Source organism: Scyliorhinus canicula, chromosome 16 (assembly GCF_902713615.1).
Source record: "Scyliorhinus canicula chromosome 16, sScyCan1.1, whole genome shotgun sequence".
Lineage (NCBI taxonomy): Eukaryota > Metazoa > Chordata > Chondrichthyes > Carcharhiniformes > Scyliorhinidae > Scyliorhinus > Scyliorhinus canicula.
This window is the reverse complement of record NC_052161.1, coordinates 46,502,771-46,517,786: the sequence shown is the minus strand read 5'-3', so window position 1 is coordinate 46,517,786 and position 15,016 is coordinate 46,502,771. Positions and strand designations below refer to the sequence as shown.

At 44.1% G+C, this 15,016-nt stretch overlaps 1 protein-coding gene across 3 annotated transcripts in view; it reads right to left on the bottom strand.

The window, feature by feature from the left end:
• Nucleotides 1-15,016, bottom strand: part of ppp2r2d (protein phosphatase 2, regulatory subunit B, delta) — a 79,693-nt gene that overhangs the window by 32,016 nt on the left and 32,661 nt on the right. Inside the window, exon 2 of one of the 3 annotated variants that reach the window (XM_038821441.1) lies at nt 3,367-3,427. The exons of 1 other annotated variant lie outside the window; for it this stretch is intronic. In XM_038821441.1, coding sequence (XP_038677369.1) covers nt 3,367-3,427 — 61 coding nt within the window. Of the gene's footprint in view, nt 1-3,366; nt 3,895-15,016 lie in introns of those variants that run through there. One more of the 3 variants, XM_038821440.1, reaches the window with a different exon arrangement.

The window sequence follows — 15,016 nt, the reverse complement described above, 5'->3', positions numbered from 1 at the left end:
TGTTGAACATTATGACCCCAAACCAGACCCCAACAGTGACTAGAATCTGGACCGAAACCCCAATATTTTAGTTTATTTTGTAAGATTGGAAAGAATGATTTGCTCCAGGAGAGATTGCAGGAACAAAAAAAAACATAGGGCTTTGGTTTTTAAAAAATAAAATTATGAATACAATATTAAACTCTAACTTCACACCCCAAAAAAAACAGCCAACACGAAGAAACATACAGCTCTCAATCCAGTTTAAAACCAGCATTGCATAAAGTAATACTTGCTTTGCAGAATAGAACCCTGCAGACTCTGGCTGAATATCTTCAAATAATTGCTTTAACTGGGTTGTTTTAGCCTCTTCCTCTTTTTCAGTCAAGACTGCTCTGCTTTAAAATATTATTCTTTTTTTAAACTGTCCTCCTGGGATAGAAAACTGCCTTTACGGTGGTAGCCTCTTCAAAAGTTCTCAAAAATCTCCCCCCAAATCTCTCAACTCCACCCAGCAATGACATTATCTTCCAAGCTGAAAAACAAGTCAACTTCCCAGAGACTGAAAGCACATTAAGTCCCCAGGGACTGAATCCAGTCAAACCACAGCGCATTAACTCAGGACTGAAAATCACATTCCTCTTGGTCAACTTCACCTTGGGTTTCTAAAAGCACCCAGAATTTTGTGAATCTTTATTCATAATAATTAGAATCCAATATTCCTAAAATCGTTCAGTCATCACAAACTCAATGTTAAATACAGGAGGCTGTAAAGTGCCTTAATGGATGATGAGGTGCTAGTCCTCAAGCTTATGTTGGGTTTCACTTAAGATTACAGCAGAATGAAACGCAAACATGAGAGCAAGGTGACAAATTAAAAGGGGGAGCAGCCAGAAGGGCAGGGTCATGTTTTCAGACTGAGCAGACGCAAAGTGGTCACCCAATCAGAGTTTGGTCTCCCTAATGTAGAGACGACCGTATTGTAAGCAGCAAATACAGAAATTGAAATAGATACAAGTAAATCACTGCTTCACTTGGCAGCATAGTTAGCACAGTTGCTTTACAACTCCAGGGTCCCAGGCTTGATTCCCAGCTTGGGTGTCCCTTGGCAGTCTGCATTTTCTCAGTGTCTGCGTGGGTTTCCTCTGGGTGCTCCAGTTTCTTCCCACAGTCCAGCAATGTGAAGGTTAGTTGGGCTTAAGTAGGGTGCTCTTTCCAAGAGCCAGTGCAGACTCAATGGGCCGAATGGCCGCCTTCTACATTGTAAATTCTATGATACCTCACCAAAAGGCATAACTGGGATCTATGCAGGTACCCATAGCTTCTGCACTGTAAATTCTATGATATCTCACAAAAAGGCATAACTAGGACTTATGCAGGTACCTATATAAACATTTTATTTAGTGGAAGTAGTAAAAGAAGAAATTTTTCAAGGAGAGGAGGATGATAGTGGCGGTTGGGGATTGCTCTGACCTCCATTTAAGGAATAAGCAGATATCCCATAGACCTTCCTGGTCAAAGATGGAGGGATTGAAAGTCGACAGTAAAAAAGGTGGCGGTTCGGGCAGGGAAATTGAAAGTAGTTAAAATTACAGTGTGTCAGAGGAATCACAAATATTGGTGGGAAGAGACCGGACAAAAGGGAGAAAAGAAAGTCAAGATAGAAGGAAATAGTTTGTGGCGCATAAACAGGCACAAAGGATTGGTCAAAGGATGGACGTCTCTGGATTTTGGTAAGTAACTAGAAGTAGGCTGTTCAGAGTTTGGAGACTACAAGGTGCAAAGCTGTGGAGGGAAGATCTCCTGAGATGAGCTTGCTGACAGTCCTGGCATGATGTTCGGCAGTGGTGTTATGGTCCAGGTAGAGGTAGGGAGAAATGTCTGAGTTGGTGCTCAGAATGACCTATGTCCTGTGCTAGCAGGAAGTTAGTGTTGGAGTTTGTGACATGTGATCAATCTAAAGCCAGAATTTCACCAGTTTAACAATTCACATACCGTACCATAATTCCAAATGTTATTATGGATAGAATCCCTAGTGTGGGAGGCCATTCCGCCCATCGAACCTGCACCAACCCTCGAAAAGAGCATTCTTCCCAGGTCCTCTCCTCCATCCACCACACCCTAACCTGCACATCCCTGGACACCAAGAGGTAATTTAGGATTGCCAATCCAGCTATCTTCTTTGGACTATCGGAAGAAACCCATGCAGACACGTGGAGAACGTGGAAGGTCCTCCGAAAATAGTTAGTTGTGAATATCCTGCACTCAGTTTCAGGGCTACTAGCTGGACACGAGTAATAACTTTGCTCCTACAATGTTGTGCAAAAGGACAACGGAATCTGAACAGCACTGTTTATAATGCCACAGGTGGGCGAGCTCTGCAGAATTATTCCAGTTCCAGATTACTGCTAATTGACAACTCTAAAGCAGAATACAAACTGTTTATTGATTTTATCTTTCATTTTTTTCAAATATGATGCTCAAGTAGATTCTAAAGTTATTTTGTGCATTTGTGAAATATATACACAAGGAATTAGAAAGAAATAGGTCAGTGAAAGACCAATCCTTTTGGAATAGATGGCAAAAAGCCATGCTATTTCTGTCCAAGGTGCCATTTCTGTCCAAGGTGCATGCAATTTACAAATGTTTTACTTTCAAATGCCCCAGTGAATGTAAAACACCCACATTCATTTTCATAAACTTATAAGGATATATTTCAACAGACTGTAGTGTACTGGGTTCTATAAAAGCATGATCACAATATTTTATTCAAGTGTTATTTGCTGCTGGTACATTTTTACTTTCCAGTGATATTACCCACCCATACTCAGCACTCCTCGCCCACAGACTTTTTATTTACAGTGGCACATAAAAATTGAAAAATTATAGCTATTAGCACTAGACATACAATGCAATCAAACAAGGCCATAATGCTAAAATATCCAAAGTATTTCATATGAAAGAATATAAGGATTATAATTTTTATACGCTTGAAACATATGTTAATGAGCCTCAAAATCAGGTATAATTGTGGGAAGAATATTTTACTACTGCAAAACAAACTGAAGGTAAATCGGTGACAGATACAAAATATTTCCCAATGACAGCATATTTGGCATTATATCGGATACAGTAGGCAAACCCATGCAATGAAACAGATACATTTAAAAAATATTAACTATAGAAAGCATTATCCAATTGAAGTTTGGTTTCAGTAATGCAGCCGAAGGAGTCTTCTGCAGACTTTCCCTTTGAGATGCAATTATTCAGGGGAAGCAGCATGCTGCAGAACCCTTGGGAATGAAAGGTTACCAGCAAAAAAATCTCAACAGCAAATTATGAATTTTCATGATGCTAGAATTGGAATCTTTGGTTTATATTCCATACCTTGATCAAAAGATGATGTTGACATCAGTGAATTAGTACCAGGGGTAGAAGTCTTAAACACCTGAGAGAAATTGCAAGGAAAGCATTTCATCTTCTGCAGTATGCAAATGCAGCCTTAAATTCCTCATTTGACACCTCCAAAGTCCAAATGGCTGCACACCCTCGCCTTTTATAAGATTTCCTTTTGCTATAGATTTTCTAGATGCCTGCATTGCATAGAACAGTTAAATGTTTTAGATCAGAAAGAACAGGCATGAGACGGATGGACTCTGCATTTGCAACATTACAGTGCAGGCCCCATACGCTATTCCCAAGATGCTGCTAAGACAGGGGCCATTGCACTAAATAGAGCTGTCCAGTTCATTGCCAAAATATAAAAATCAATGCAACTGTCACCTTAAACAGTTTTTAGATCTCATTTGGCACTGTACAAAATTCTTATAAATTACAAATACAATTCAACTCAATTTGACAATCTGAAATAAAAACAAAATCTTCAGTTTCGTTTTGTCAGCCACTGGTATTTAAAGTACAGCACAGCTTTTCCAGTTGAAATCAGCAGCATGACTGTGCCCAACATACTGTGGCAATCACTGAAACAGCCAATCAAATGAAATCAAGCATCATCCATTTCCATCTCTTTTTGGAATACTGCAGCACGTTTGCTCTGAGGAAATCACAAGCAGCCGAGGTCATGTGCTTATTAAATTATCCCTCAGCCAACCACAAGTCCATTTTACAAATGCACAAGATAAATGATCTGGATCTCCCGTGTTTATAATGTACACTACTTATAGCTGCATTTCTACAGCTTAAATGTGCAGAATGCACTCAATATGTAAGACAGTGAATTTTATTCTCCCTTCAAATGTTTATGACCGTTCTCCTGACGATAAAAATCAGATTTGCCAGCGATTTTGATCGTACAATCTGCTCACATTTTCTGACCTTGCTTTAAGTGTATGCATGAATAGAAGTGGGTGGTAATGATGAGTAGTAAGGGGGGGGGGGGGGGGGGGGTGCAGGGCTGACGAGAACAGGATAACATCCAGTTGTAACGCTTTCTCTCCCATTCCACTCCCATCAAGCTATGGAGGTATATTAGGTTCCACCACTCCACATTTTAAACAGGTAGTAATTTATATTGGCCAGAAAAATAACCTTCAATTTATATTAAAGCCAACTTTGAAGTTGCTGGATATAGCATCAAGAGTGCACTGTTTACTTCTGCACAGTGTTTTCACTTATTCACTCACAGGCCTCACTTTCCTCTCTGCTGTCCAACCAGTCCTGTGTGATATCGGAAATTATTTTTGAACCTGTGGTGTTGCCTGGGGCAGCACGGTAGCACAGTGGTTAGCACTGTTGCTTCACAGTGCCACAGACCCGGGTTCGATCACTGTCTATGCGGAGTCTGCACGCTCTCTGTGTCCGCATGGGTTTCCTCCGGGTGCTTCAGTTTCCTCCCACAAGTCCCGAAAAATATGTTGTGAGGCGAATTGGACATTCTGAATACTCGGTCAGTGTCGGAGTGTGGCAACTAGAGGCTTTTCATAGGCTTTGCAGTGTTAATGCAAGCCTACTTGTGACACTAATAAAGATTATTATCCACTCTGAGCAATTATACAAATTAACTCAGGATTTCATAGAAATCTAGTTAATCTCCACAGTACTCAAAATGTGTTATTGCCTCTCAAATTCATGCCAAGCCCATCCTTCCCGCAATGTCATGTTTGAATCATTTCAAATCAGGTCTGTGCTCACCACAGTACTGAAACAATCCTCTAGTCACCAAATGACATCCTAATGTGACTTGGAACTGCCTCTCCACATCCTTTGACATGGTTTGCCACATCAGCCTCCTTCAAAATCTCTCCGCTACTGTGGGACAGCGTTCACTTGGTTTCATTTATATCTATCCAATTGTAGCTAGTAAATGATCTTCAAATGGTTTCTCTTCCCACTGCCACACTGTTGGCACCCTCCCCCCACCTCTTATTTCTCACATGCCCCTTGGTAGCATATCCGCAATCAGGGTGGAAATTTTCATATATGCTAACAACACCCAGCCTCACCTCAACAGCACATTTCTTGACTCATCCACTATTTACAAATTATCAGACTGCTAGTCAGATATGCAATAAAGGAGAAGTTTCTTCCAATGAAAAGACTAAAACCCATGTTCATTGGACCCGGACCCAGAAACTATAGTCTCTCGCCACCAACTCCATTCCTCCTCTTGGTAACTGTGAGGCTGAACCGGATTATCATAACCATGTTCTCTTCTCTGACCTCAAGATGCTCTTCCAATCATATATGCACATAATCAACAACACAGTCCATTTCCACCTTGTAAGATTGCCCAACTCCATCCCTCCCTCAGCTCATCTGCTGCAGAAACCCTCATCGATGCCTTTCCTACCCATTTGGCTCAACTATCCCAATTCCCTCCTGATCAGTCTCACTACTCACTGATCACCTCTGTGCTTGTTCACCTACATTGGTTGCTGGTTAAGCAACGCCAATTCTCATCCTAATTTTCAGGTTCTGCCATTGCCTTAGAATCATAGAGTGTATAGTGCAGAAGGAGGCTATTCAGCCCATCGAATCTGCACTGGCCATTGGAAAGAGCACCCTACGCCTCCATCCTATCCCTGTAACCCCACCTAACCTTTTGGACACTAAGGGGCAATTTAGCATGACCAATCCACCTAACCTGCATATCTTTGGACTGTGGGAGGGAATCGGAGCACCTGAAGGAAACCCACGCAGAGACGGGGAGAAAGTGCAATCTTGCCTTTCTATTCTGCAGTCCCAAATAGTAGAGATGTTTATACTCCTCTAACTCTGTATTTTGTATTATATTGCTTCTGAGAAATGCCTTGGGGTGTTGTGTTAAAGATGCTATATAAATAGAAGCTGCTGAGCTAAACTATTATATTCATTGTCTTATGGAAACAAAACATTAGCCGCTCAAGTGCAACTAACTTCATACTTTAAAATTTTATTAAGGGTACAGTTACACCAGCCATCTCACACAGCAAGCCTGGAGTAGTAAGTATTTAAAAGGATTGCAATAGCGAAGATTGCAGGGTGTATGAAATTGTTAGAAAAGAGACATGTTGCTTTTCATCTTACACATCAGGGTAAATGCAAGAATACCAAATCTAAAAACAAACAAGCACAATAATTTATACTACAGGAGAAAACGGATGGGATAGGGGATAGACGGACGAAGGCTTTGCCATGGAGAAAGCAAGCACTAGCTCCTGTGCAATTCAAAAAGAGCACAAAGCTTGGACATATTCTTTTTGTTTACAGCCAACAGTTCCCTGCATTTGAACGCATGGTGTTTCTAGCAAGCGCAAAAAATGAGCCTAACCAGTCATCTTAAATTAGTTGTTACTGTAGCTATTAGCCCACTTAGGGTTGTTCAGCAAGTGCAGAATTGAATTTCACTTCAGCTGTGATTCCAGGCACATGATTGCATGTTCCTTCACTTGTTTGTAATAGGCAGAGTACAGATTGCACTGCCATGCTTGCAAAAAACATCTACTACTGTTAGACGCGATTATGAAATTGGATAGTACTTCTTGAAGAATCTTTTTGGAAATACCTGGGGAGCCTATAGGTACCTATTTATTTATCCATGGCAAGGCCTCGGCCTATCAAGAGTTGACAACCAATCAGCTGTGATCATTTGAAATTTAGCATTCCTGGATTTATCCTGAAGAGTGCAAGACAAAAGGTTTAAGCAGCATGTCTCCTTCAGCAATATTTAAGTTCTGTACTACCAAGCAGATGTTTCAAATCTTAGGGAGTAAGCAATTGGAAGCAAAAGTTGAAAAATATGCAGAGAGAAGCGGCAACTGAAGACAAAAAAAAGCATGACATTAAATGGCTTAAAAAAATGTATAAATTAAAAAAGGAACAGATTCAGGAACAAGGGAAAGAATATGCAATCAAAGATAAAACAAAACTACAGCAGGCTTTAAAAAAAAAACTGACCCTGCAATGAAGATATTCACAGGTCTTGTCCAATATCTCTCGCCTAACTAGTATTTACTGTTCCTTTATTTTAACCAATTCCCTTTGCACTTAATTCTGCCCAGGATACCTATGTCCCCATAGTGTTGTAGGCTTACCTATGGAATTTAAGGCCCCCCCAAAAAAATTATTAGCATTGTAATTGCCACTTTCTCAAAAATCTGAGGTGCTCAGGAATAATTTGATTCCAGTTCGTTATAATTTCATTCGGGGTGGCACATGGCTGTGGTTAGCACTGCTGCCTACGGCAATGAGGACCCTGGTTCGAATCCAGGCCCTGGGTCACTGTCCGCGTGGAGTTTGCACATTCTCCTTGTGTCTGCGTGGGTTTCACCCCCACAACCCAAAGATGTGCAGGTTAGGTGGATTGGCCATGCTAAATTGCCCCTCAAGTGGGGAAAAACATAATTGGGTACTCCAAAAAGGAAAAAATAATAATTTCAGATTTTCATACAGGTAATCCACGTTCCTCGCCATACCATTGACTGCAATTTTAAAATTCAAGCGAAGGATTTGAGGCTTTCCCAAGTTGCAATTATATAATAGTAATTTATTTTTACTTCATCAAACCTCTTCCTAAAGAACAATGCTCCATTAGGAATGGATGATTAGACAGCCTACAGTTAACAGATTATTTTATTGCCATTTTTGAAAATAATCACGTTGGGTTTTGTTTCAATTCTGTGCCAGCTTTAAAAGGTCAGAGCTAGTCTCAATTCTATGAAGGATTTCAAATTTCTTCTTGATACTGGAATGACAGAAGAACTTGTTCTATTTCGATTCTACAGTGATCTCATTTCTGGTCATAAGGAAGGAATAATACATTGTTTCCAGTGATTGAAGGAACTAAAAGAGACCATAGATACTAGATTAATGCAAGAGGTTTAGCACAAAGATCAGGGAACTAACTTTCCACACCATTCACCAGCCCATCCTCGGATCAAGAGAATTGAGGTGCTGTGGAATACACGACCGGAATTAGTGATATAAACAATTAATAAGGCTACATGGAAGGTGAAGGAAAGAATAAAATAGATATTTGAAAACATGAGACTAGAATGGGACTGCTGCTCATGAGCTAAACATCAAACTGAATTGGTTCGGCCAAAGAGCCTCTGGGATTGTGATTCATACGTAAAAAAAGTATTACCAAGATGTGCTTTACTTTATACTTTTAAGTTAGCAAGCAATGCGTTGGCACTTATTCAACAATGACTGTTCACAAATTTTTAGCAGTATCCTCAATGTAATTTCATAGAAAGTAATTGTTACAAATATACGTTTCTGGGAGATACAAATGAATAGGAGTATACGATTCAAACCTTCAAGGTTTATACTGCCATTCAATTGGATCATGGGAGAATGAACCTCAACATCCATCCACTTGACTATAAGGTTTGTGGTGCAATACGTGAAGCCATTTCCTGTCCAGCGCCACATCAACAGTATCAGGCAAAGATTTTAATTCTTTTGCTTGGTGCAAGTAGCAAAATACTATACTGTATAATTTCAAATGCAAATAAGCAAATGTCAATATTCTGTGGCATTATATGTGGAGAATCAAGACAACTGTGGCATGCAGATCAAGCAGGATCACAAGACAGCAAAGTGGGCAGCAATGACGAGTGGAAGGTGAGAAAGAGAGAGAGAGAAAATGAATGGAGTCTATGGATGAGCAATCAGAGAATCCCTACATCACAGGAGGCCATTCGGCCCATCGTCTGCAGCAGCCCTTGGAAGGAGCACCCTACTTCGGCCCATGCATCCACCATCACCCTATCCCTGTAACCCCACCTAACCTTTTGGACACGAAGGGACAATTTAGCATGGCCAATCCACCTAGCGCACATCTTTGGACTGTGGCAGGAAACTGGAGCACCCGAAGGAAATCCATGCAGACATAGGGAGAAAGTGCAAACTCCACACAGACAGTCACCAGAGGCCAGAATTGAACGCGGGTCCCTGGAGCGGTGAGGCAGCACTAGGAGCTAGAGGGGGTGCAGCAGCAAGAGGGTCTTCAAAACAAAAAAAAAATTTGTTTGAAGAGTCATTGCTTAATTCAGCATTACAACATTGATGGGCGGGAAGGAAGTCCCTTAACTTGTTTATGGACTTGTGCTGCATAATTTCAACTCAATCATCCTTTCTGCTCACCCTATTGATACTTATAACCTCCACTGTGGTACCGGCCTGTGCATTTGTTCAATTGCTGATTCATTTATTTATTGTGCATTCTTTGTTCTTAAAAAACATCTGTTTGATAACCATGTTTTGTTTGAAAGTGCTTCTACTGCATTTGTACAGCATAAGCATTTGAAGAATTGTGTTTTTTTTTTGATTCAGTGCTGGGAAGACAAATCATCCGAGGGAGATGGCATGGGTACTCTTACAACTTCACTGGTAGCCCGGAACCCTGTAACATTCCCTTGCACAGATTAACTCTCCCCCACTCTCTCAATCCCTCCTCGTCATTCCATCTTCCCCCATCCATCAAATTTTATACCTGAAATACCTCACTGATGTATTCCACGCCCTTGTTTAACCTAAATTTTCTCTTCCTGCCTCCCCAAACGCTCAGATTCTGATGGTCAAAAGTAAAGACTGAATTTTTAGTGCTTCCCGATCCCATTCTCAACTCCAAACCCCATTTCCACAGGGTTTCTGGGCTTCCTGCCTGCAACATAAGTCAGCCGTTTAAATTGACACGAGTCTATTTCAGCATCCATGATTTACAGTGCTCATTTAATACTCTTAAATTAATCTTAAAAGTTACATGGTACAAATCTCACCAATTTCATACTTGAGGTCTTCTCCAATCAATTATATTTTTGTAGTTCTCACCCCCACAATTCATGTCTGTTGGGATGGCCTGCTATTTTTATTATCTGCCCAGTGGCACCGTTTGCTGCCACCACCAACTGCATTATTCAGATTTGAGGCCTAACTCTTATGGTCAATCGTTCCTCTCTGTCAGTTGTGGATTAGAGTGGAGGAACTAACATTTAAAAAATCTGAATTAGTTATACTACATCATCTCTTTAGATGCCTTAAAAAGCGTAAAATTGTTTTTTCAAGCTCAGTGTCACGAAAACAGTTTTCAGCTTTGAGAACCACGACCTTTATTTAGGTACAAGCAGTGCACGTAGGATGCAACCAAATTTAGGCATGTATACAAGGATTTAACCAACGGCAAGACTGGTGAAAGGGTTTTTAGCTCGGCAGTGTGCTAGGATTCATCAGTGCTGGAAAGAGCAGGGTTTTGAGGGTTATCAGGAGAATAAAAATGGCCTCTTTCAGCCCATCTGGTATTTTCTTCACCACTGCATTCTCAAATCCAGGGGCTCTTACTACTCATCAAAACTATTTGCACCTCTGGGTAGCCCCCGCCAATTCCTTTCGCTCCTGTTTTTTCTTGTAAAAAGGCAAGCTTTGCAGATACTGGAAATAAGGAATTTAAAAAAAATTTTTTTTTTTTTTAATGGAAAAAGCTGAAAACACATCAAGTGCTTAAATGACCATTGCATTTTCAGCTTTTGTTTTTGGCTCTTAACCATGAAAGAATCCAGTGCACACCGAACATGAGGCTGGTTTAGCTCACTGGGCTAAATCGCTGGCTTTTAAAGCAGACCAAGCAGGCCAGCAGCACGGTTCGATTCCCGTACCAGCCTTCCCGGACAGGCGCCGGAATGTGGCAACTAGGGGCTTTTCACAGTAACTTCATTGAAGCCGACTCGTGACAATAAAGTGATTTTCATTTCATTTTCGTTATGCATGAAAAAAATTGAGCACTATAACTTTTTGTGAATTGAAAGATAAGAAACACAGCCACACTCCTAGGTACACAGAAGCAGAACATATTACTCAACTATGCTGTTAATGAGTTTGCTGATTTACCGTCTTTACTGAATAAATAACCATAAAAATGTACAACTCTGATGCTTAAAAATACTTCAGCATTACCAAATATTTATGTGCTAAAAATTAAGCTGAAGTACATATTATTTACAAAAAGGGGGCTCCCGCAGAGTGAAGAGGCCAGGGCGTTTATCTCTGCAGCGGGGAGAGCAGGGCAGGGAAGGGTACCCCCCCCCCCCCACCCCACGATACGGCAGGCAGAGAATACTCAGCGGCGGCATCGGCAGGTCCCCCCCCCCCCCCCCCGGGGCACCAGAGCGCAGGCCAGGAGTGGAGCGGCAGCGACCCGGTCGGAAGCGGGGCCCAGCCTGCGGGAAGGGAGCAGAGACCTGAATACTCGGCGGCGGCATCGGCAGGTCGACACCCCCCCCACCGGGAGAGCGCGGGGTGCGACCAGCGGCGACCAAAACGGAGCAGCGGGGACCGACCCAACCCCCACCCACCGGCAGCGACCACCACGAGACTCTGAACCAGAAGCCTCTCTACCCTGGGTGAGAGGGGAAAGGAAGAAAAAGAGAAGAACTTTTACAAAAAGAAAACTGTTAAAGAGAGGGGAGGGGGAAATATATACATATATATTTTTATTACTTTATTTTATTTTTTAAAAATTTTTTTCTCTCCTTGCACTCTCTTGTCCGATCCAAAACAAGCCTACCTAAGAGGAGTTGTATAAAAGGGGGAAAAATAAAGTAGCAAAGGAAAGGAGGGAGGAGGGAAGAGACAAAGAATAAAGATAGGGTGCGGAAAAGGAGGAAAAGGGGGGGAAAGAAAAACAAGGGAAGAAGAAAGGGAAGTGTGAGGAAAAAATGCCAGAAGAGAGCCAGATCAGAGGGAGAAGGGTCACCAGATACAGACCGGGCAAGGGGCGAGCCAGCTCAGGCGAGCGAAGCGGCGGAACGAACGTATCGCCGCATCGCAAAGAGCTGGACCGACAGGTGCCCTCTCCCCCGGGGCCAGGGGGGAGCGGGAACTGGAAGGCACACTTTACCGAGGAGCTGAGGGAGCAGTTGCAGGTACTCAAGGCAGAGGTGAAGGCAGAAATAGAGGCCACAGTGCAGGCAGCAATGGACAGGGTCATGTCAGGGGTGCAGCAGACCCTGACCAGACTAGAGGAGAAATTGGATACCCAAGGGGAGAAACTGGAAGCCCAGGAGGCGACCATTAAGGAGCTGGAGAAAGCAGCGACTGACGCGAGCGACCGGGTCACGGCCCTGGAGAAGGAGGTGGCGAGACTGGGCGTAACACAGGGGAGCCTGAAGGGCAGAGTAGACGACCAGGAAAACCGCTCAAGGAGGCAAAATGTCAGGATAGTGGGCCTGCCAGAGGGGAGCGAGGGTAGAAACCCCACAGCATACGTGGCTGAGATGCTGGGCGACTTAGTGGGGAGGAAAACTTTCCCCAACCCACTGGAAATGGACAGAGCACATCGGTCGCTGCGCCCGAAGCCCAAGGCAGGGGAACAACCGAGAGTAGTCATAGCTAAACTGCACCGGTAACGGGATAGGGAGATAATCCTACGCTGGGCCAAGGAAAAGAGAGCTTGCAAATGGGAAGGGCACGCCATCCGAATCTATGAGGATCTTGGGGCAGATATAATTAGGAGACGGGCTGAGTTCAACAGAACGAAAGCAGCTCTCCACAGGAGCAGAGTGTGTTTTGGTATGCTGTACCCAGCTAAACTCTGGGTCACATAACAAAACAGGGAATATTTCTTTACAGCCCCCGCTGAGGCGAATAGGTTCGTCGAGGAGCATGGGCTGGAAAACAACCGGGTTTTGGGGGGGGGGGGGGGGGGGGGGGGGGGAGGTAATGCCAGCCACCCCACCCCGGCAGGAACACCCAGAACAAAGAACAAACCACTGCCCGGGGGACCACTCCAGGTGAGAGGCCAGGCCCCAGCACGAGGGAACGAGAGTATTGGAGAAGTATTGGAGGGGTGCAGAGCAGGATGGGGGAAGAGCGGGCAGAAAACCGTAGAGGCCAGGCAGGGGAGAAGCGAGACAATAACCCCCGAGAGGGGAGCCACCGTACTAGCAGGAAAGCTAGCGCCGGGGGCACGCAACAAAGCAGGGCCGCAGCGCACCCCCAACAGGGGGGGAAGGCGCCAGGCAGGGGAGGGGGGGGGGAACACCCACCAAAGTCGGGCGAGCAAACGGGGAGACACCGGGGGGGGGGGGGAAGAGACTTCAACTGTGTACAGGATCCGAAGATGGACAGATCAAACCCCAAAACGGGGAAAACCTCAAGCATGGCAAGGGAACTCAGTCACTTTATGGAGCAGATGGGAGCAGTGGCCCCCTGGAGGTTCGCCCACCCGGGGGAGAAAGAATTCTCCTTCTTCTCTCCAGTACACAACGTGTACACCAGAATTGACTTCTTTGTGGTGGGGAAAACGGTGCTTCCAGGGATAGACAAAGTGGAATACTCCGCAATTGTGATATCAGACCACGCTCCACACTACATGGACGTGCGGCTAGAGACGGGAAGGGCCCAGCGCCCCACATGGAGGTTGGACGGTGCCTTACTAGCTGGCAAGGCCTTCAGCGAAAGGATAGCGCGGGCCATAGCAGAGTACACGGAGAACAACCAAAACGGGGTCTCACCCTCCACGTTCTGGGAAGTGCTTAAGGCCGTACTAAGAGGGGAAATCATTGCCTTCAAAGCGCAAAGAGACAGGGAGGAAAGGGTGGCTAGGCAGAAGCTGGTCGACTCCATACTGGAGGTAGACCGTAAATACTCTGAGGCTCCTGGCAGAGAGGAAAGAACTACAAAGGAACTTTGACCTGCTCTCCACCAAGAAAGCTGTGCACCAACTCTGCCAGGCGCGCGGGACCCTGTACGAACACGGAGACAAAGCCAGCCGCCTGTTGGCACACCAGCTGAGAAAGCAGGCAGCCACCAGAGAAATTGCGCAAATCAGGGGTATCGGAGGCACGTTTGAAACAGAACCAGAGAGGATTAACAAAACCTTCAAGGCCTTCTACCAAGAGCTGCACACCTCAGAGCCCCCAACAGGGAAGGCTGGGATGAACCGGTTCCTTGATGGACTGGACATACCATTCGTGGCTGAGGGCAGAAAACGGGACCTGGAAGCATCACTAGCACTGGAAGAGATCATGGACAGCATTAGCTCCATGCAGACGGGGAAGGCGCCGGGACCGGACGGATTCCCGGCGGACTTCTACAAACAATTCGCGACAGCGCTGGCCCCGCACCTGCGGGAGATGTTCACAGACTCGCTAGCTAGGGGCACACTGTCACCCATGTTAGCACAGGCGTCAATCTCGCTGATACCCAAGAAAGACAAAGACCCAACGGAAAGGCGTCTCCAACTGGAGATTAAAAATATCTACAGAAAAGTATCCAGAAAAGAGTATTTTCTTGGTAACAATGCAACAAAAACATTTAATCATTATTGCAAAATGCTTGTTATAATCTTACTTTGGACATTATTGGACATTACAATGAGAAAAAATGGAAAACAATTGTTTTGAATGTTGCAATTGTTTCAAAGTGTACAAATCCTTACATAAAAGGTTCAATATATTTGCATAAAAAGGCACTACTGATTGTTGTGTGACAAATCCTAGCCAAAAGGCTAGAAGACTGTGTATCCGAAGTGGTCGCAGAGGACCAGGCGGGCTTCGTCAAAGGTAGACAGCTTACCTCGAACATCAGGCGCCTGCTG